The sequence below is a fragment of the Strongylocentrotus purpuratus genome, unplaced genomic scaffold (genome assembly GCF_000002235.5).
Source record: "Strongylocentrotus purpuratus isolate Spur 01 unplaced genomic scaffold, Spur_5.0 spur5_scaffold_9, whole genome shotgun sequence".
NCBI classification, from domain to species: domain Eukaryota; kingdom Metazoa; phylum Echinodermata; class Echinoidea; order Camarodonta; family Strongylocentrotidae; genus Strongylocentrotus; species Strongylocentrotus purpuratus.
In genome coordinates this window covers 15,918,790-15,941,125 of record NW_022145615.1, presented here as the reverse complement: position 1 = coordinate 15,941,125, position 22,336 = coordinate 15,918,790, and the positions used below count along the sequence as shown (strand labels likewise).

At 38.0% G+C, this 22,336-nt stretch overlaps 2 protein-coding genes across 2 annotated transcripts in view; one reads left to right on the top strand and one right to left on the bottom strand.

Annotated features, from left to right (window-relative positions):
• Window positions 1-18,365, bottom strand: part of LOC583162 (GPI mannosyltransferase 3) — a 29,966-nt gene extending 11,601 nt beyond the window's left edge. Inside the window, exons 1-9 of the mRNA XM_030976599.1 lie at window positions 18,214-18,365; window positions 10,699-10,946; window positions 9,933-10,050; window positions 8,969-9,073; window positions 8,195-8,343; window positions 6,550-6,699; window positions 5,012-5,071; window positions 3,969-4,020; window positions 2,717-2,928 (exon numbers count right to left, since the gene is read on the bottom strand). Of these exons, the coding sequence (XP_030832459.1) occupies window positions 2,717-2,928; window positions 3,969-4,020; window positions 5,012-5,071; window positions 6,550-6,699; window positions 8,195-8,343; window positions 8,969-9,073; window positions 9,933-10,050; window positions 10,699-10,928 (1,076 nt within the window). The 5' untranslated portion in view covers window positions 10,929-10,946; window positions 18,214-18,365. The remainder of the gene's footprint in view (window positions 1-2,716; window positions 2,929-3,968; window positions 4,021-5,011; window positions 5,072-6,549; window positions 6,700-8,194; window positions 8,344-8,968; window positions 9,074-9,932; window positions 10,051-10,698; window positions 10,947-18,213) is intronic.
• LOC115920515 lies at window positions 12,743-16,249 on the top strand. Its single transcript, XM_030976348.1, has 3 exons — window positions 12,743-12,784; window positions 14,218-15,160; window positions 15,276-16,249. The coding sequence occupies exons 1-3, from the start codon at window positions 12,743-12,745 to the stop codon at window positions 16,247-16,249; spliced, it is 1,959 nt and encodes a 652-aa protein (XP_030832208.1).
• Window positions 18,366-22,336: the final 3,971 nt, after the last annotated feature.

Genomic DNA, 22,336 nt, shown 5'->3' with positions numbered 1-22,336 from the left:
GCTATTTTCGGTTTAAAGTGGCATTTTGACTGTTTTGACAGCACACAAAATGAATGTTCAAAATCTGTGCAGAGCTGCCAACCTTGTGCGACCAAAAAAAGGAATCATGATGGCAAAAAAAAGGAATTTCAAGCAAAAAAAGGAATTCATAAAAACGAAACTTACAACCATGCGCGACACACTTCCAATGCAGAATGTTTTTTCCATACAAGCAGGTTATTTTGGTTTTATCGGCATTTCATTCTTTTTGAGAATATTTTTCTCTTCAAGTATGTTTTAAAATTAGTTTTCTATTGCATTTGTGATCAAATCACCATTTTATGGCAGTTGTTTGACGTGTAGTATGTACAAAAAAAAAAAAATAAATAAATAAATTAAAAAACGTAATTTATGAAGAAAAATTCTTATAGATACTTGAATAGTGCAGGTATTGTTGATTTGTCGATGGATGAGTTTATTTTTTGACAGTTGTCTTTCTGTAAATCCTTGAATTCATACAAGCTTAGAGGCGGTAAGCTATCGTACACACGATGCAGGGAAATTTTCAAGGACTCGCTAGAAGCGATTGGAGTGGATTCCAAGTTGTTCGGTCTCCACAGCCTCAGAGCAGGAGGAGTTACTGCAGCAGCAGCAATTGGTGTCTCGGACAGATTATTAAAGAGACATGGAAGATGGGTTTCCGACTCTTCCAAGAATAGGTACGTGAAAGAATCACTTTCTAATAAGATGCTTGTTTCGCTTAACTTGGGAATTTGATTGTACCTGAATGGGATTAAACATGAATATGACATCTGGTATTTATTCTTGGAATGTATTAATTGGACATCTTTTGATTTTAGTTCATATTGCTAACACTATAAGGCAGTAAAGGCATTATTATGTGTTTCATTATTTGTAGTATTTAGAGAGCAAGTTAATGGGTGATGACCAGATACATGTAATTACCTTTTATAATGGGCCAAAGGAAGAATTAAGATCTTTATTGTTCTCTAAAATGGATTGTTCAGACTGCATTATATTTATAATTAGTTGCATGTGGTACATGAAAGTATTTACAACTCAGTTAAAGTTGAATACTTGAAAGCATAATTGAATATATAAAGTATGATGACTATGCATTAACAGTAAGATGGATAATTTAATGAAATGTTGAAGTTATGATATTACTTGGAATAAGTGGTTAACGCATCATAGATGTTTGCTAACATATTAGAACACTATGTGGAGGATCACGTTCATTCTTTCCCCGTTCTTTTTTCCTTGATATTGGGGAGACTAAGTTTCTTGTGTTCGTAGCTGAAGTTCAGTGCTCCCCAAGGTAATAATAATGTGTCATTATATATATGTATGTTTGTATAGTATAGCAAAGGTCGTAAGATCAATAGGAAAAGATTAATTACGTTGGAGTTTGCGAATTAGGAAATAATGTAATTTCCTATTGTAGGTTACAAGATGCTTTGCATTCTTTGCAAATGAAGGTCAGGGTGTGTCCGGGGGTGTGTACGCATGTACATTACACGTACGTCCAGAGTGAATGGATTAGCCATTGACCATTTTCGCCTCGAGCTACATGGCCGCTTTAGTTTTTTAGTTTTTATATAATGTTATATCTTGCTTCGTTTACCTGGAATAAAATGGAAATGATTGAATATATAGATATGGTGGCGTTCTTTGTTGTGTCGGTTTGGTAAGCCTTTTCGTTCATTTGCCCTTTTTATATTTTTAGGAGATACACTTTTCGCTGTTAAAGATTCATCTAATTTTTCGACAGGAAGACGTGTGGCTTCTTCCTTATACAGGTTAATTGTTTTCCATCTTGAAACCGTTTCATGATGTCTTACTGATCTACTTTCTGCCTGTATCGCGCGCGGTCTTGTGCTCGTAGCTGAAGTTCGGTGCTCCCTAAGGTAATTATAATGTTTCATTATATATATATATATGTTTGTATAGTATAGCAAAGGTCGTAATATCAATAGGAAAAGATTTATTTACGTTTGAGTTTGCGAATTAGGAAATAAAGACTTTGGATCAACTTATGGCAGATGACACTAATCAACAAGTCTCTCCATTATACAACAAAATATGTACTTAAAGGGATAGTTGAGTTCTTGTTAAGACTGCAAATGCCTTCAAAGTGCATGGTTATTGCTCTTATTCATATTTATGACATCTCTAGTGCCCTTTTAGAACCTAAAATTGATATGAAGGTAATTTTAGACCCCACAATGAGTGAATTTAGATTGAATACGATCATACCAATTCACCTCCACTTCAAAAAAGTGACCATTAAGTAATTAATTAATTCATAATAACAATACATAGGCTGGCTGGTTGTGCGTATTATAACCAACACAAAAAAGCCAACAAAAAGCCAATAATGGCATTGGCTGGAATAAAACGTATAAGGTGCTATCTCGTTTTTCAATGGCTCGTTCAAAATTACCTGGATATTTCAGCCGTTTCTGAACCGATTTTGATCAAACAAAGATGATTTTGTCATTTAAATTGTACATTCGAATTTCTTTCTCACACAAAAATTATTTTGAGTGGCGCCCTCTGCAACAAAATTCAACTATCCCTTTAATTCTCATTTATCCCCTAAACAAAATTCTTTTTTGAACCCCGCAACACTGGTTAACAAGAAAAAACTCCTAATTCTCGAGTATGAAGGAATAAGCCCTTCATGAGCAGAACAGCAGGTAACTGTAACACATACCTGTAAATACATAACGTCCATAACACTGTCCATAATAGCAGGCCATTCTTTTTGTAGCCCATCTTGGCACCCATAACAAAGCTAGGTATATGAGTTGTCATGACGACTGCAAAGCCTTGTGAGAAGTACCAATGCCATGGATGGGTCCCATATAATGCACCCAAATCATTAATAAAGTTGAACTCAATGAAATTCTTCTGAACCAACACAAACTGAAAATAAAACACAGAAATGACATTATAAAACTGATTTAACCCCTTTCACAGCAGAAAATACCACCCAAAATAGTTGAGTTCTGTATAATGTGTTTGGACTAAGATCTACATTTTTCTTCCCCCCCCCAAAAAAAAGAAGCAATTACCTGAACACAGACCTGGCATGCTGCCTACAGAGTTGTTTTTTGCCCCCAAAATAGGGGTCCGTCTTATACACAGAGATTTACAGGAATATAATTTTAAAAAATTAAATCAAAAGAAGAAAGAAAAAACTAGATGGAACTTCAACTGCGTGCAGTCGAAAGTGATGCTTCCGTCATAGAGCAATTTTACAAAACCAAAACGGAAGAAATTTTTCAAATTCAAGTTCGTTTGTAATCCATTAACAGGTTCTCAGAATATCATGATTACAAGCTATTTCTCATATACATGTATGACCCTTTGATTTTTTACCTCACGACCCCAAATGCAATATACATCTTGAGTTTGATGGTAATCCATCCATCGGTTCTAATGATAATGCAATCACAAGCTATTTTTGCATACATAATGAGCCCCATGACCTTTGACCTCATGACCCCAAAATCTAATCAGTTCATTGCCTCAGCAAGATTCATACATGTCCTGAGTTTCAAGGTAATCTGTCCCATCTGTTCTGATAATGTGATCACAAGCTATTTTTGCATACATACTGAGCCCTGTGACCTTTGAACCCAAAATCTAATCAATTCATTGGCTCTGCAAGATACATACATGACCTAAGTTTGGCAGGAATCCATCAATCGGTTCTTGAGATAATATGATCACAAGCTATTTTTGCATACATAATGAGCCCTGTGACCTTTGACCTCGTGACCCCAAAATCTAATCAATTCATTGGTTCTGCAAGTTACATACATGACCAAAGTTTGGTAGGAATCCATCAGTCGGTTCTTGAGATAACACGATCACAAGAACGGGACGTACGGACGGACGGACAACCCGAAAACATAATGCCTCTGGCTACTTCGTAACGGAGGCATAAAAATCATACTCACATAACCATAAAAAAGCCTGTCCATAAGAAGAGAAGCGGAGATGGCTATCAATCTGAAGCACAAATCAAAACGAGAGAACTCAAATTAACCTTATACTTATTCAAACTACTTCTTGCTTTACCAATTTGTTTTGATAATGTTTGGCATTTAAAAATATGGGCACATGCCTACTTTATGCCTATACAAGTACTTTATCTTTCCCCCTTCTTAAAATCTATTTTAACAAAATGAATCATATTTAAACACATCTGACCCTAGGAAAGCTGTAGTGAATATAAGAAATCAAAAGTCATTCATTGGCAGTATCAATTTTTTCTCACAACGTATTTTAAAGAAAGTACCAGAATACATAATTATTTTGAATGATATTGTTGTATTCATGTCTATATCCAAGATTTACTGAATATTCTGTCAAGTAGTTGGTCTAATCAATCATCCATATTTGCGCAAAGAATACATTGCCTTCTAATACTGGGAAGAATTTTGTTTTCAATTCAACACAAAATGGTTGAAAAAAGTCTTGTACTGTCATTTCTCTCTTTTCAACTCCCTCTCCCTCAAATTCACAATACCACTTCCATATGGCATTATTGAACACTATTAACGGGGAAATTTTACATGGTTATCTTGCATTCTTATAGTGGTGAGAAGAAAAAAAAGATTCTCACAAAAATTTCACTGCTAGTTTTCAAGAATATTGGCAATCAAAGTTTTTGGAGAGGGTATTCTACTGAATTAATGACCAATCAGGCCCATCTATGTAATACTCAGTCCCTTGTGTGCCTGTCTAAGTTAGTACTTTGTAACAATCATCAAGTTTTATATATAATTATCTGGATTGTTAACCTACATTATGAACAGTTCAGAATAAGTTTCATACAGTATTTCTTGAAATGCTTTTTCATTATTTCTAGAAATACATTTTCATTATTTCTTGAAATACATTTCCACAATCACACTTCAAAATTACTACCGGTATTACACATATGTCAGATATAATAGCAGAGTAATTCTGATATCATAGAAGATTTATTGTAACTCACCCAACTGGTAGGAATAATGTTACTGCCACTCTGATAACATCATGTGTAATAATAATTATGCTGCCAGGAAAAGAAAATATTAGAAGTAAATGTTAAATAGCTAAATACAGCCAGCTCAACACATCGAAAAAATATTAATCTACATTTGCCACACTTGACACTGACGACATATTACTTAAAATGCAAGAGTGCCATAAAGGCAGCCATGCTAAAGCCGGGGAATAGGAGTTATAATTATGAAGCGCAACGAGTGTCAAAGAAATCTCCAAAGTGAAGAAGAAAAGAAATGTAAGTAACTAGGCACCAGATGAAGATTCAAATAAAAAGTAATAGGATTCTTTTTCTTCTCTGGGAGTTCTCTTAAAACTTTCCTTAGTAAAAGAGAAAGTTCTGAATAGTAATTTTCCCAATTTTGCCAATTTGTAAGAGCCCCTTCTGTATCTTTCCAAAGCTGAACTGATCTTCATTCCAGTCTCTCTGTTTGCTGGTGCCAATAAGGCAAATACCGAAAAGGTGGTTACTAGACTCCTCAAAACAGGTTCCACACTTCAATTTTGAGCACTGATATCTCTCTTGTTTAATATATTATCATACTTCTTGTTAGTATCAATGAAAAGCATGCTTATTCCCCATTTGTAATGATTATGTACTCATGGAATGTACTCATGGAATGTGCACCTGAATAAGGGGTCATGTAAAAAAGTGAAATGTTGCAAAATGCATTGTTATTGTCAAGGGTGACCATCTCAACATCATTCAAAACACAATCCATCCTCCAAACAAATGAAACATTCACTGAGAGCTCTCTCAGCTTAAATTGCAAAAAATTTATTTTTAGGAGTTTATAAGAGCCTCTGCTATAACTTCAGTCATTGAAAATGTATGCACCATCTCTACTCAATAATAATGATACTCAGTTTTTATATAGCGCAAATTACAATTAAGTCTCTAAGCGCTCTGGAAATAGAAGAAAATCAAGAAGTGAGTACAGAAGAAATGAAATAATAAGAACATAATACAGAGATGCCAACCTCTTGACACACAAAAAAACAACAGACTGAGTATCCTAAAAAAAAAATATCAGATTTTCACCAAAACTTGACACTACCACTGGCCCGTCGGCCCTGGGCCAGTAAAATTTCAGAAAAATGTTTTACTGGTACATGTAAGTACGGTCAAGTAAAATGTTACTCTTTCATTAAAATTTAATGAGAAAATTGTAAAGCAAAGTTTATGTTGGGGTTGCAGGGGTTAACTTGTACATGTTTCTATGCGATTCTGCTGTTTTTAGGGGTTTAAAAATATTTTTCTTTAAATGTTTTATATTTATTATTATTTTTTGTTAATATTTTTTTTTCTAAAGATGAAATCATATTTTAAGAGTTGATATCGTATTTCACTCTTATTATCGTACTAAATACGATTTAATCTTACTGGTTGGCATCGCTGATAATAGCATGATAAATGTCCAAACTGGAAACTACTTTGGTACTAGTACATTGTATTGTATAAAGAATGGTGCGAAATGAATCAATTACCTCAACAGATGGAAATGCGTGAAACCCAAACTCCCAAGTGTAGCACGACTGAAATTAATATGCCACAGACATAAAGGAAGCCAAAGCACAGCAGCAGTTGGTCTCACCAGGCAGGCCAAGGCAACTATGACAATGTACACCCACGGGTTCCTACATATAGGAAACAAAATCTACATCAAATCAAACACTGGTGTTACTAGAAGAGTTTACATGGACTCATGGACTAAATTTTCAAAACAAAATCCATATCAAACAAGTCAGCGCAAAGCGTAGCATCCCCTCGCAGGGTACAAATGGCCTACATGTACGTTAGAACAAGTTACCTCCATTGGACTATACTATTATATTACTTGGCAAGAAAGTTAACCACATTTTCACATATATAAAATCTGTCAATTACTAAAGTTATCAATCAGAAACCAGATGTGTATTTTTCACATATTTAATGAGCTATGACCTTGACCTACATGTGCGTACTACAAAATCGAACTTAGCCTGTATTTTAATATGATGTACCTTCATATCAAATTTCATTAAAATCTGTCACACATTACTGAAGTTATCGATCGGAAATCAAACTTGTTACGGACGTACGCATGCACGCACGGAAGCACGGACGGACGGCAGCGTCACTATATCCCCTCCCACTTCGTCGTTGAGGGGATAATAATCTTACAAAACATATGGGCTATTTCAAGCTATTTGGTCCTTTTTTTTACTTACCACACCTAGATTTCAGAATATATTATCTGATGACTGATTTAAGCTGATAGCTCCACTAGACCTTGAATCAGACAACACATCACATTATGAAGTGACATTGTTAGGTCAATTTATGTTTACATTTCCATAATACATTTCCTTTGGACCCACCCATGTACAAAAGCAGGAAGACCAAAAATTGAAGAAAAACAAAAAATTATGCCTAATTTTGACAAGGCACATAAATATCATAAAATAAACCTTACATTTTGAAATTGGCAATATATCTCCAAAAATTGAATTCTGACAATGGCGTATCCAGGGAGGGGGGGGGGGGGGGACATGCCCCCCGGCCAAAAAAACAGGACTCTTCCTATTTGTGCTGTAATATAGGAATGTGCTCTTCAGAAAAGTGGCCTTGCCCTAAAGAATTTTTTTTTTTTTTTAAATTAAAAAAAAAAAAAAAAAAAAAAAAAAAAAAAAAAAAAAAAAAACGAAATTTAAGGCCTGAAAAAATATGTTAAAATCAGCCCTAAATCTGCCTAAAATGTACTGTAACAGAGACGTGCCCCCCCCCCGGCAAAAAAATATGCCAATGGCTGACCTAAAAAGGTGACCTTACCCCCTCCCCCCTTAATGGAGTAAAATGTCAAATTTAAAAATTTTGTGACTAAATTTTTTTTTTATATTCTTTCCCACCATGTGCCCCCCCCCCCCCCCGGGAAGAAATTCCTGGATCCGCCCCTGTCTGAAGTGCCCCTTACAATTTACCTGCAATATGTAACATAAAGTTTACATATATATTTCACCACAGATTTGTTATCTGTGGTCTAAAGAGAAGAAAACATAAATTTTGCCTATTAAAAGAGTAGACATAATGATCCACATAACCCTACTAAAAAGTTCCTGTCCTTGATGATGATGGTAAAAACTGTCATCTTACCTATCTTGTTTCTCATTCTTGTCATGCAACCAATCCCTTGGCCAAGGAAAGAAGAAAAGACCAACAGAGGTCAAGATGTTTTCCATGGTGTTGGTTAAAGTACGAGTTGCATTGTAAAACACAAACCAGGAGGATAAATTCATTATAAGCTGACAGGTGCATGGGTTAAGGTACAAATTAACATTACACAAGGTTCATTGAACAACAGTTACATAATTCAAATCAGTATAATGTTCATGAAGAATAACTAGAACTAATGATAAATACAAAATAATATTCTCATTCCATGTTATTATTATTATTATTAAGTATAAGGCATCACCTGTGCCTGGTAGGCGTAAAGCAAACTGAATCACTGTAACCCTTGAGTCTCTCCTCCCGGTATTATTGATTGGGAGTATGCAGGTGAACCGCTACACCTGGGTTTCCCCCTACTCTTATAGAAGAAATGAAGTTGAGTGCTTCCTGAGCTATAAGCTGGTTGATTTTAGCCCTAATACATGAAGCAGGTTAAATTACAGTTGCATAGATTCTGATTCTGACTCTGTTCTGATCCTGGTCCTGATCCTCAAGAGGGATATAAAGATGACCAATAAGAGCGTTATCGTTCGAGAGAGAGTGTTTGTTGCTTCTAGAACATTGTAGACCAACAATGCTGAGAAACAATAAAAGTTTGTGCTAGCCTATGTACTTGAATGGATGGAGGCATGTGAATGGAAGCAGGTAATTATTGACTTTTTGCTTCCTCGAAATGTGCATCAATTGAAAGGATACTGTCCATCGTGCTACATCTTTGCCATGGATGAGGGCCGAGGTCTTGTACAGGCAAAAATCACCTACAGCCGATAGGGTGGCTTGTAATAGACGAGGAGCTAGAATCTGGCAAAGGTGGTCATAAACAAAATATGTATTATGTATGCAATTAAACAGTTAGGATAACAACTTGCTTGATTGAGAACTAAATTTACAGGATTTTTCAACAATCATGCCTGGGTTATCAGTGGAAAAATGTTGTTAAAAAATTAATATTAGACCTTAAGAATCAATTTATCTGCTTAGATTATAGACCAAAGACTGGAAGATAAATTCATCAGCTGTTCTTTGTAGGCCCTATGTAGGAACAGTTATTTTTCAGAGGTTACCCAAGGAGATTTAGTCAGGCAAGTGGTTTTCTCTGGTCTCCCTACACAGCTTATTTGAATTAAGTTTTTGATGATGACCTGAGGTATCAGTTATGAGATGTGATTGATTCACAAAACCCAATACACCACATTTGCAATTATATTCAACTATCATAATTATATATATTGGAAAGCTTTCTCACTACATCCCACTAGAGTTTAGCTGCAGAAATGCATTTCAATTAGGTTAGGCCCGAGTCATTACGGGTTTTGCTGAACACGGGTTTAACTTGAAAATTTTGGGTGGGTACCAGGTCCCCGAGCAGGAATTTTCCCTTCACCAAAATTTGTGTGCATGCAGCGGCCGGAGTTAAGTTTAAAATGCTGAACTAATAACGCGACAGAAATGACAGTGACTGCTTTCAAATCAATTTAAAAATCAATTCTGAGGGATACATCATTTTTCAGATTTTTTAATAAACGACACACGGAAGGACAACCAGAAAACATAATGCCTCCAGCTACTTTGTAGCAGAGGCATAACAAAGAATTGAAGTGATTAACAGTTGAATATTCCTCATTCCTGAGCAGAATATAAAAACAACATTCTTACTTACCAATACCACTGGGTAGTCTAGCCTCAGTATAGCAAGCATCTTATATAGAACCACAAAGATTGCAGGATAGGCAAAACTCCTCAAACCAGTCTGCCATTCCCATGTCAGGTACCCATATGTAATTGGAGGTTAAGGGTTGCTTCCAAGCCTTCCATAATGCTTAGCAATAAGTAATTTAGTCCTACTATTGAAGCAGCAGCTTAAAACTTCTACACTGTCACAACATGTTTTCTTTACTTTCCACTTTCTACATTGTGTGCGGGTAAGCCTGAATCCTATGACCGGGGTAATAATATATATATATCTGTAAAGCGCTTTGAGAGGGCTTTCGGTCCTGAAAAGCGCTATATACATGTACATGTACATGTAAGAACTAGCTATTATTATTATTACATGTAGTATTAGAAAAGGCATGATGGCTCAGTGGTAGGAGCAGTTGTATCATGCCTGGAAGGTCTCAAGTCTCAACCAAGTCGGTGCTCTAGTTTCCTTTTGTAAGGCATTAATCCTCAATTACCAAGTCTCTTAGAGACTGGCTTGCTTATCTTGTAGTAGGTACTTGCTTTCAAAGTAGTAAAAAATAATCAAATCTTTTATTTTAAAAACTTTTAACGATGATAACTTAACATTTATATCCTTAAAAAAACAATCAAATGTGTTTTCAAACTAATATTCAAACTTATTCAATTCACCATTGGTCTAGTATCATGAACGTTCTTTTGATGCATTTCCTCAAGTATATTTTCAAAGTTTCTAAAAAGGATATCCAAAGACAACCTTGTGGGCCACTTCCACAGATTGCCAATATTCATCAGGAACAAATGAGGTCTGGACCAAGCCTACATTCATCCATCTGAAGAGCACTAACAGGATGAGGAGCCCAGAGTCAGACCAATTCTTTTTCTCTTTTACCGAAGACTGAGCAGATTCCTGTTGATCCAAGGGGCCCAGAGTCTCCACTTGAACACTAGACCTAGGTCTCAAGTTATAAGCCATGATGGAACATCTCTAGAGCTGTAATATGAATAAAACATAAAGGCCATCAGAAGGGAATTAGACTACTTGTACGCTTCTGACAAGTACTTGGTGACCAAGTGTTAAGTTTGGATACCAAAGTCAATTGTTCACAGCAGAAATATTGTAACTGTTCCTTTTCAACCCCTTACTGTACTGTACATTAATTTATCTATGATTTTTTTTATTTGATTTGATTTGATATGGTTTATTGATAAAAGCGTACATTAAAAATAGTAGCCAGAGGCTGAAACAAATTGAATTTACAAAAGATTGATATATACAAATGAATAAAAATACAATTATGTTTACATTGGATTTCAAAATATGAATGGCAATTCACAATGAATAATCAAGGAGATAAGAAAAGAAAAGACTGAGAAAAAATAGAAGAGACTAAAACGGATGACTAGAGGATAATAGAAGGAGAACGATGATACAGTAATGGTAGTTTTGATTGAAAATGAAAACGAATTTGATTACAGAGCTACCATTTCCATGTTCGAAAATTGGTGTAGGGAAAACTATTTACTGCTGAACTCAAAGAAAACAAAAGAAATTGTTTTTGACTTTAGGCAAAAGAAATGTTTTGAACCCATTGATAGACCTGTATACATGTACTTTAATAATGATACCATTAAGAATTTGTTGAAATTTTTGGATACCTACATGTAGGCACAGAAATGGACAAAAAGCTGTCTTGAGAAGACAAGACAAAGCGGTGCACAAAATGCAACCAGCGTATGTATTTTCTTAGAAAGTTGAAGTACTTTCATGTAAACGATAGAATTCTGTTTCTCTTTTGCCAGTCATTCAGTCAATCATTCAGAGTACTATCACATTTGATTCCATTATCTGGTTTAATAATACAAAGCAAAGTGACAAACAAAAGCTGAGAAGGGTTGTAAAACAAGCCAGCAAAATAATGAACCATACTGTTGACCTAGATGAAGTCTGTAAGGAAAGAGGAATATCTAAGGCCCTATCCATTATGTCTGATCTAACCCCCACCCCCTTATTGACCAGTACATACATGTACACCTGAGAAGCAGACGAAGATTGAGATCTGTACAAGCAAGAAACAGTCGCCACATAAATTCATTCATTCCACTTAACATAAGAGTTGTTAATGAAATCCAGTAAAGAGAAGGGTTCTGAACGAAGGCAAGAATGGTAGAGAACGTGAAAACTGTACAAAATACCTTATTGACATGTTACATGAATATAATTTGTTTCACGTACTTACTTTACTGTTGTACCCCTACTGTTATAACATATCAAGGAATAATTTTAAAATAAAATACCTACTTCAGATTAGAGCATAGAATAAAAGAAAAGGGAGGGTATGTAAGAAGAGAGAGAGAGAGAATAAGAATAAGAAGAAGAAGAAGAAGAAGAAGAAGAAGAAGAAGAAGAAGAAGAAGAAGAAAGAGTATTAAAAAGTATATTCATCATGATCATGTATATTATATTAAATGTATACTAAAACATAGACAGAAATAACCATCTGATATTATGGGTCCTTTCTCTAATAAATCTGACATTTGTTGACATTCCCCATACACAGATGGTAATCCAGACCACTCGCACCGGGGGATAGATTGGCCCATTTCTGTTCCTCTTTGTGACAAAAACTTTCTTCCCCCGATTTTCAATATTTAGTTCTAATTTTCTGATTTATAAATCAGATAGAAACTAGATGGAACTTCGACTGCGTGCAGTTGAAAATGATGCCTCCGCCATAGAGCGATTAAACAAATCCTAACGTGCGGTTGGCTTTCATGGCTGTTGTCAACATGGTTCGCCCACGTCAGTTTACTGTCTATTTCTACTCCCAAGTAAGGATGAGAGCTTGTCTTTTGTAAGTCTTGTCCACAGAAGATATAATCCCTTGTCAAAGGTTTTTTCTTATTCGAGATGATCATCACTGAACACTTGGAAGCGTTGAACTTCATGTTCCACCTATCTTGCCACGACTCCAGAGATGTAAGATCCGCCTGTAAGGAGTCTGTGTGCCTCTCGTTCTCTACTTCCTTGTATACCAAACAGTCATCTGCGAATAGTCTGGTCTGGCATTTCAGCAGGTCTGGAAGGTCATTGATATACATCAGGGGCCTGTCTCACTAAACAGTACTTAGTGTAACGGGACTTAGTGTCGCTGCGACGCGTCATGCACTAAGACGGGTCTTACTGACGTCCTGTTGGTGTTTCAGTTTTACTAAACCGTTCTTTACTAAGTCCTGTGTGCGGAGCATCTTCAACAATGAAACGTCTGGATTTTGATTTTACGAAGCTGAATTTCGTGACCTTCGAACTTGTGCGGAGTTAAAAGTAATTTTTTCCTGTAAGTTTTCGTCTGCATCGCGTCGTTTGGGGCGAAAAAGTGAAAGGAGGCTGAATTTTGTCACTTTAAGTGATTGTTTAACATTATTTCGACTACTGTTGGATACAAATGGGGAAGGTATGTTATTAAACTTTTTCTTAAGACAACATAGAAGTAAAATATTGAAAGCGAAATGTATGGATATTGTCGGTAAAATTGCGCTACTGTCGGGAAAATGAGAAAGGGGGATGGAAAATGAGAGGGAAAGGAAAATGAGAGGGAAAGGGAAAGAAAAGAAAGGCAAGAAAGTAAGAGAAGAGAAGAAAGAAAGAGAAACAAGAAAAAGAGGAAGAAAGGAAAAGAAAGAAAAGAAAATAAGGAGAAAAGGAAGGAAAAAAAGAAGAAAAGAATGAAAAAAAAGAAGAAAGAAACGGGGGGGGGGGGGGGGGGGGGTGAAAGAGAGGAGAGAGAGAGACAGGAATAAGAGCCGGGTGCAGTAGGAGAGAGAGGGGATTATTGGGTGAAGTCTTGCTCGATCCTTGTGTGCTACATATATATCAATGCAGAAGTTTGAAGCTAGTGAGATGTATTATGTCGGTCGGCCAGCAAAAAAAATTCCCCTACGAACTGTGACTTTTTATCGGACGAAGATTTTTTTTTGAAAATTCAGACAATGAGTCCGACGAATCGTCTTCTTTCTCAAATACTTTAATGAAACGTCAAAGCCATCAATATTTGAAGATCGACCATCATCGAGATTGAATTAGAACTTACAAATTTGGTGCGAAATTTAACACATGACATTACACTAAGAACTGTTCCTATTTCTCGTCTCGACAAGACGTAGGCTACGACCTGTATGCAACTTAGTGAAATGGGTACTAAGTACGGTACGCGTCTTAGTGGGCTTTGTGAAACTCCCGCTAAGATGCAAAACAGTCAAAACAGTGCATCCTGGCCATAAACTGCTACCTACCATCTGGCGTCAATCAAACTGATCTTGTAGAATACCAGGAGAGCCTTGCCATCATATCCAACATCCTATCCACCCACACTGACGACGCCATTGTCATTTCAGGTGACTTCAATGCTGACACAGTCAACCCTAATAACAAAAGATCCCTAGGATACCTTCGAGCCTTCCTGGAAGATGCTGGCCTAATCAGCATAACAGAAGAACTTGGAAGCCAAGGAAATTTCACCTATAGATCGGATGATGGTGCAAAGACATCGTTTATCGATGGCTTCCTTACGCTTAGTTCATCACTCCACCAGTTTGCTGATCTCACCATTGGCCCTGACACACCTCTGAACACTTCGGATCACCTGCTGGTAAGGATCAAATGGTCTATAGTGCTACCAGGACATACAGATCGTCCAAAGCATGCAACAACCACTCAGCCAGCCCAGAAACTGCAAAGATTGAAAATCAAATGGACAGAAGCATCCAAAGATCAGATAGCGGCTCAATATACTGATCCCCTTGAAATTACAGCAAGGCAGTTGTTTACTACATTCCACAAGAGAGTGCTGGACAACACATCTGTGGACGACTTGCTTCATAAGCTTACCACGGCCATGATTGAGACCTCACTCAGCCTCCCACACAGCTATCCTTCCACAGGTAAACACGGCAAACCAGAATGGACCGCGAAAGTCGAAGACTCATACAACGCTGCCCTTGAAGTTTGGAAGAGATGGAAAACAGCTGCTAAGCCTCGCAGTGGTACACTCGTCACAGACTACCTCCTATGCAGAAAGAAGTTTCGAAGTCAGCTCCGCCAATCTCGAGCTCACAACAACAGAAAACTCCTGAACTGTATCGAGAACGCCTGCGAGACGAACCAGCAGCTCTTCCACAAACTTGTCAAGAACCAGCGCTCCAAAGACAGCGGGGTATGGTACAGAGTCACTAGAGTACGATGGTAGAACATATCAAGGGGAGGGCGAAGTCATTGAGGGCTGGGAGCTATATTTTACTGACCTCTCCCTACCAGACCATACAGGAGATGCCTCTAGCAGCTCTGCCTTCGACATCCCTGAAAAGCCCACGTTCTCAGCACCCATGTATGCCCTCACCATAACATCTCATGACATCAAGGAAGCTACTACTAAACTGAAGAAGGGCAAAGCCAGTGGTCCAGACAACATCAGCCCAGAGCACCTCATATACATAGGAAAAGCCACCATGCACTTGATTCTGCTCATCTACAACTACTACCTCTCAACCGCTCATACTTCGCAGAAGATGAAAGATGGATTGATTCTTCCCTTCCACAAGGGCAAAGGAAAGGACCCCCGCGATCCTAGGAACTATCGAGGGATTACCTTGTCTTCATCCTTCTCCAAGCTCCTTGAGCTTATCCTCAAACCAAGGCTAGAGAAGACCCTTCAAGGCAATGGTATACCAGATGAGCTACAATTCGGGTTCCAGAAAAACCACTCCTGCATGCTGACTTCATGCACTATGGAATTCATAATAGAGATCAATACCTGCCAGAAACGGCCTACCTATGTTGCTCTCCTTGATGCAGTGAAGGCATTCGACAAGGTCTGGCATGACGGCCTCTTCTACAAAGTGGATCAAACCAACATTGACCCTGCATACACAGCCCTCCTCAGATCTCTGTATGAAAACATGGAAAGCCGAGTTCTGTGGTCTGACAAGACAAGTGGAGCCATACCAATACTCCAGGGTGTCAGGCAAGGTGGGGTACTCTCCCCCCTGCTGTACACTGTTTTTGTTGACGGTCTTATCAAGGAGCTGAGAGACAAGAGGCTAGGTTGCCAGTTGCTGAGCCAGCATGCTGGTGTGATCGTTCTGGCCGATGATGTAGCGCTAGTCAGCTCATCTCCAACAGAGCTTCAAGAGATGCTGAATGTTACATGTAAATATGCAGAAACTTGGAGATATCGCGTCAACCCACAGAAAAGCAAGATTGTTACCTTCAATAACAAAGCTCACAAGTCAACGGCCTAACCCATGTGGATCCTTGGACAGATGCCAATCGAATCAGTGACCCAACACCCGCATCTGGGAATCATAAAATCCTCCTCCAAACATGATCCAACAGACCTAATGATCTCCAGAGGCACAAAAACCTTCTATGCCCTCACTGGAGCGGGTGCATACACAGGAGGTCTTCTACCACACCACTGTGCACGATTCTGGAAAACATACTGCATCCCACGTATGCTGTATGGAGTGGCCATCATGAAGCTCAACCAGACAAGGCTAAATAAACTGGACAGATCCCAATACCAGCTCTTCAAGAAGATCCTCGGGCTCCCCAACAGTGCTGCCGATGATGCTGTCTATCTTCTCACAGGCCTCTTTCCCCTGAGCATGCGAGTTGACCAAGAAACTCTCCTCATCATAGGGCAACTTATCAATCTGCCACACTCAAGATATGAGGTACGCACACTACATCATGCTATCACTAACTTCACTCCCTTGGCGAGGACCTGGGAAAGAACTTTGAGAAGTTATGAGCTCCCCAACCTTCACTCCCTCCTCTCCAAGCCCATTCCCTACATTACATGGAAGTCAGTCACTAGGTCTGCAATTGACTTGGCTATGCAGAAGAAAGTCCGTGAGGCCATCAATGCAAAATCATCTCTCGCCTTCTTCAAGAATAACACCAGCTCCCCCCATGACCTTTACCCGAAGTCCATCTCCTCAAGTTTTCTACGTCAAGCCATCATTGTACGCTCACAACTTCTCTCTCAGACGTACCTAACTCAATCCCAGCTGTGTAAAATCAAGAAGGGTACGATCCGATTCTGCCAAGTGTGCAAAGCGGAAGAGGAGGACATCACACACTTCATAGCCAAGTGCAAACCACTCAGGAATCATCGCCAGAAGCTAGTTGACAATCTCCACCACAGGGGCGTACAGCAGTCGACACTCGCTCTATTCAGTCCAGATGACCCTGAGACCTTCACGCGGGCAGTCCTACTTCCGAATGTTCTAACTGTCTGCCCTAACCAAAAGAACCTTCTTATTAATGCATCACTGTCATTTTTATACAATATCCACTCTGCTCGTGCTAATGCAATCGCTAATACACTTTCTACCTGACATGACAATCCTGCCTGCTATGACAAACTGCAGTACCCTGGTAGCTGCTGATCTCCGATAGAGCGGAGGAAGAAGAAGAAGAAGCATCTTACACTAAGTCCTATAACGGGACTTAAGGCCGCTTAAGACGCATCTTAGTGCTTAGTGAGACAGTAACAGGAACAGTAACGGCCCGAGCACTGTCCCCTGGGGCACCTCGGATAGATCTAGAGTAGAGACAAGTCTAACAATAACATTGTTAAGTTGAAACAATTTGTATTTCACTGCTAGATCTAGATCTAAATTAGGTGTCATCAATTGTCACTAAAGTATTGAGTGAAATCAGTTGAGTTTTGTACACTACAGTGGTGTCTGAAATGTTGAGAATCAAATATCAAATGACACGGGATGGCCCTGCATGGCCACTGGCACTGGCCCGACTTTGCCTAGGTCTAACGTTAGACCGAGTTTTTCTGTCTCTTTCGTTCGTTAGCCTCTGATTTGGGTGGATCCGGGCTAACTCCGACCAGGGGACAACTCGGCCCAGCTGCAAAAACGGTCATTTTTTGTCATGTTACCCTAATTCTAACCCTAAACCTAAACCTAACCCTAAACCTAAACATGCAAAAAATGACCGTTTTTACAGCTGGGCCGATTTGTCCCTGGTCCGAGTTAGCCCGACCGATTTGGGTAGGTTCGGCTCTCTCTTTGGGGACAGAACAGCCCTATACGCTTTAGTGTACGCGCGTTTGTGTAAAGAAACGTTACACAAAACTTGGCCAAACTTAATCCCTAATTTTGATATTTTACCGGATGCATATCCGATGTATTTATAGTCCACAATTAGCTATAGACCTATGCTTTACTATTTCGGTTCCACTTACCAACTTGACTACTTGAATCCGTTTAATGGTTCCTTTTCAGGAAATTATGGGTCAAGATCGACATCCATGAAGAAAATCTTGAAGCCGGGTTGCGTATGACGTCATCTAAATCTCATCTCTTCTAGTCTACGCGCAAGGCAAAATGATTATGAAGGGAAAACTGTGATTACGAACTCGTAGCTCGTGCAATAAACCTATCGTTAATTATGCCTTGGTTCTTGAAATATTTTATAGGGGGGGGGGGGCATTATGTTATGTCATTCGTTGTAAATGCTTTTTTTGTGTTGTGAGGTTGTAAAATCATTAACTTGTATTAATACATTGAATATTTATATTTTAGTGCTCCCAAATTAACACTAAACCTATCGTTTTAATGCCTTGGTTCTTGAAATATTTTTCTTTTTCTTGTCGTCAAGTTATTCCACAGTTTTCCTTTTTTTTTCTGACGGCCCGGGGGGGGGGGGGGCATTATTTTATGCCATTAAGGTCATTACAAACTCATACCTCGTGCACATTGATTGTGTGGTTCATAAACAATCATGGACCCGATCGCGACGTGCAATATTTGTGCAAATGGAATTACAATTCAATTCAATATATACAGAGTGACTGCGAAACTCTAAAATAAAAACATATTTATTGGAGAAGTTCGAATGATTGGGGTGTGCCTCTTTCAAACTAAGGGGGGGGGGGGTTAACATTTTGAAATCGGGCCAATTAATAAATGACATAGAACAGGAACATATCTAACATAAAGCCGGCCCGCCCCCCCCCCCATAAAACATTTCAAGAACCAAGGCATTAAAACGATATAATAGGTTTAGTATTAATTTGTAAGCACTAAAATATAAATATTCAATGTATTATACAAGTTTTTACTTGATTTTACAACCTCGCAACACAAAAAAAGCATTTACAATAAATGACATAACATAGCCCCCCCCCCCCCCTATAAAACATTTCAAGAACCAAGGCATTAAAACGATAGGTTTATTGCACGAGCTACGAGTTCGTAATCACAGTTTTTCCTTCATAATCATTTTGCCGAGAACGCAGGTTCGAAACTGAGTCACGTCTTTCGGATGGTGACGTTTAAAGGTCGGTCCCCAGACGTAAATAATCATATCTGATTGATACACGTCTGTACTACACTGAGTGAGTGTGAGTGTAGTAGGTGTCTGGTCAGGTCGCCCCAAGCCGGTCGCCTCCTATACGCAGTCGCCTCCTAACGTAGTCGCCCCCAAATTGTGTGGTCGAGTCGCCTCCTATACACAGTCGCCTCCTATACACAGTCGCCCCCTATATACACAGTCGCCCCCTACGTACAAAGGCAGTACGCTAGCGCAGCGGTCAGAAGCAGGTTATTTAATATAATGATGTCCACCTTCTTCTAGATAACTATTTTGTGCTAAAGTATGATGTGATAAACGTTTCATTTTATTTTGATGCAACAGAGATTTACATTCAAAGGTTTTACTTGTTATAATTGTACAGTAATATTCTTCTTATTTCGACATTATCAGCCACTGGTTCTCTGTTTCATTCCCTAAACTAAATAAAAGGTATATGTGAGAGGGGGGGGGGGTTAGAAAGTTGGACGTAGCCTGTATAGACCGTACTGTATTCATTGTTATGATATTTGTCTCTCCTCCTCCAATCACTCCCTTCCGGCTCTGATTTTGTTCTTTAGTTTGTCTCTTTTGGTGTGATTATATCTTTTCGCTAAAGTATAATGTCCGACGTATACCATCAGGAATATGTTATAATAATTAATCTCAAGGAAGGGATGATGCCGGGATACAAGCAAATGGCGGAATAGACAACATTATGGAAGATGAAGATGGACATAAACAGAGAGAGGGAGAGAGGGGGAGAGTGGGTTGGCGGGAGATAGAAAGTTGGACGTATAGTCTGTACTGTATTTATTATTATGATAATTGTCTCACCGACTCCCCCCCCCCCCCCCCAGCTCATATTTTTTCTTTAGTTTTTCTCTTTTTTGTTTGTTTATATCGTTTGGCTTAAGTATAATATCTGACGTTTATACCGTCAATATAGCATAATAATTTTTTATTTTTATTTATCAGTTTGAATTAACAGAGATTTACAGTAATATTCTTCTCATTTCGATATTATCAGCCCCTCGTTCTCTATTTCGTTCCCTAAACTAGATATAAGGTATAACATGTGAGAGGGGGAAGGGATAGAAAGTTGGACGTAGCCTATATACTGTATTTATTGTTATGATATTTGTCTCTCCTCCTCCAATCACTCCCTTCCGGCTCTGATTTTGTTCTTTAGTTTTTCTCTTTTGGTGTGATTATATCTTTTAGCTAAAGTATAATGTCCGACGTATACCATCAGGAATATAATCTCAAGGAAGGGATGATGCCGGGATACAAGCAAATGGCGGAATAGACAACATTATGGAAGATGAAGATGGACATAGACAGAGAGAGGAGAGAGGGTGAGAGTGGGTTGGCGGGAGATAGAAAGTTGGACGTAGTCTGTACTGTATTTATTATTATGATATTTTTCTCTTAATCCTTGTCTGAATTCAGTTTTTCCTCACCGCGCTGACGTTTCATTAAATTATTAGAGAATGGTTTTCGACTCTTAATCCTTGTCTGAATTAAGTCCCCCCCCCTTCCGCATGAAGCGTGGAAGCTTTGACGTTTCATTAAATTATTAGAGAAAGAACAAAAAAGACAAATCGTTGTACCGACTCTTCATCATTGTTTGAATTATCAAAAATGTTTCTTTGTTATTAGTTTCAGCGTTATCCTCCGCGCGCTTTATAATAATGAAGGACAAAAGCGCCGCGACATAGTAATAAGGTATGTATTTGGAAGAATAACTGCTTTTTATTTGTGCACAGATTAAAAGAAAAGTGACATCTATACACATAATAAACACAAATTATTATACAGGTTAAGGTTGGAACCTACTAGTGCTTTCGAATACTTGAAAAGATGAGCAGATGTTCATGTTGGTCACGCATGGTCGTCCCTTATATACAATATTCATTAAACAAAATCACGCACTTATGAATTGAGAGTAAAATTAGATAACGTTTCGTTCATTTGGGTTTACCGCCGAAACTGCTTTTATTTCGATCTATTTGCTTCATAATAAACTTATATAAGTCATATCATTTATAGCTCACTTTTAATTCAATGTAGAGACATTCTCTTCTATTTCTATTTTTAAACTTTTACAACTATCTCATGACGACACGTTCTAGTATGGGTCTTGTAAGTAGTGATTAAAAAGGGATCTGAAAATGCTCTAATTTGCTTGCGTGTACAAATTATACTTGAGAAAATCTAAGAAAGCCAATCTATTAAATCCTTATTATCTCTATAGCCTGTGGATATTAAGTTCCGTCACTAAGCCAGCCAGAACGATTTATTTATTTATTTATTTAAAATGGTTTATTTCATTAAAAAACATTCGCGGCCCGAGAGCCGAATCAGTAATGTTTCTTTTACAAAGTATACATCAGTGACAAAGTAAAATTACACATAAAAATTATGCATGGTAGCATAATGGTAGTAAAATTGCAATTCTTTTGTACATAATTATTGTGCTTCAACGACCTTGGCAAATTGCTTGGTACACTCTGAAAACTGAAATGTTAAATCACCATTTAAAAGGGCCGAGGAGTGACCACTCTTTCAAAATGGTAGATTAACACTTTGAACATGCTGGATCCAACACTATAAAGGTCGAATCTAGCAGGTTAAAAGAAACAATCTGACATTCTAAAAGAGTGGTCACTCCTCGGCCCTTTAAATTTACATTTAACATTTCAGTTTTTAGAGTGTACATATACAGAAATCTGAATTGTATTACCATATTTGCAATTAAATTATATACTGAACTTATACAATATATGAATAGTGATACATTTTTGATATTCAAAAGAATTAAATGTTTTAGTTGGAAAATGCATAGCCAGATGGGTATGGTTACTATATGGTATGGTTATGGTGTTTTCTTCAATAACAGAAACAAAGACAACAACAGAAACCAAATCCAGGAATTATAAAATCAAATAGATGCTACAATGATTTAAACAAATTATACATTGTAGGCAAAATGCAGAACATTTTGTATTTGG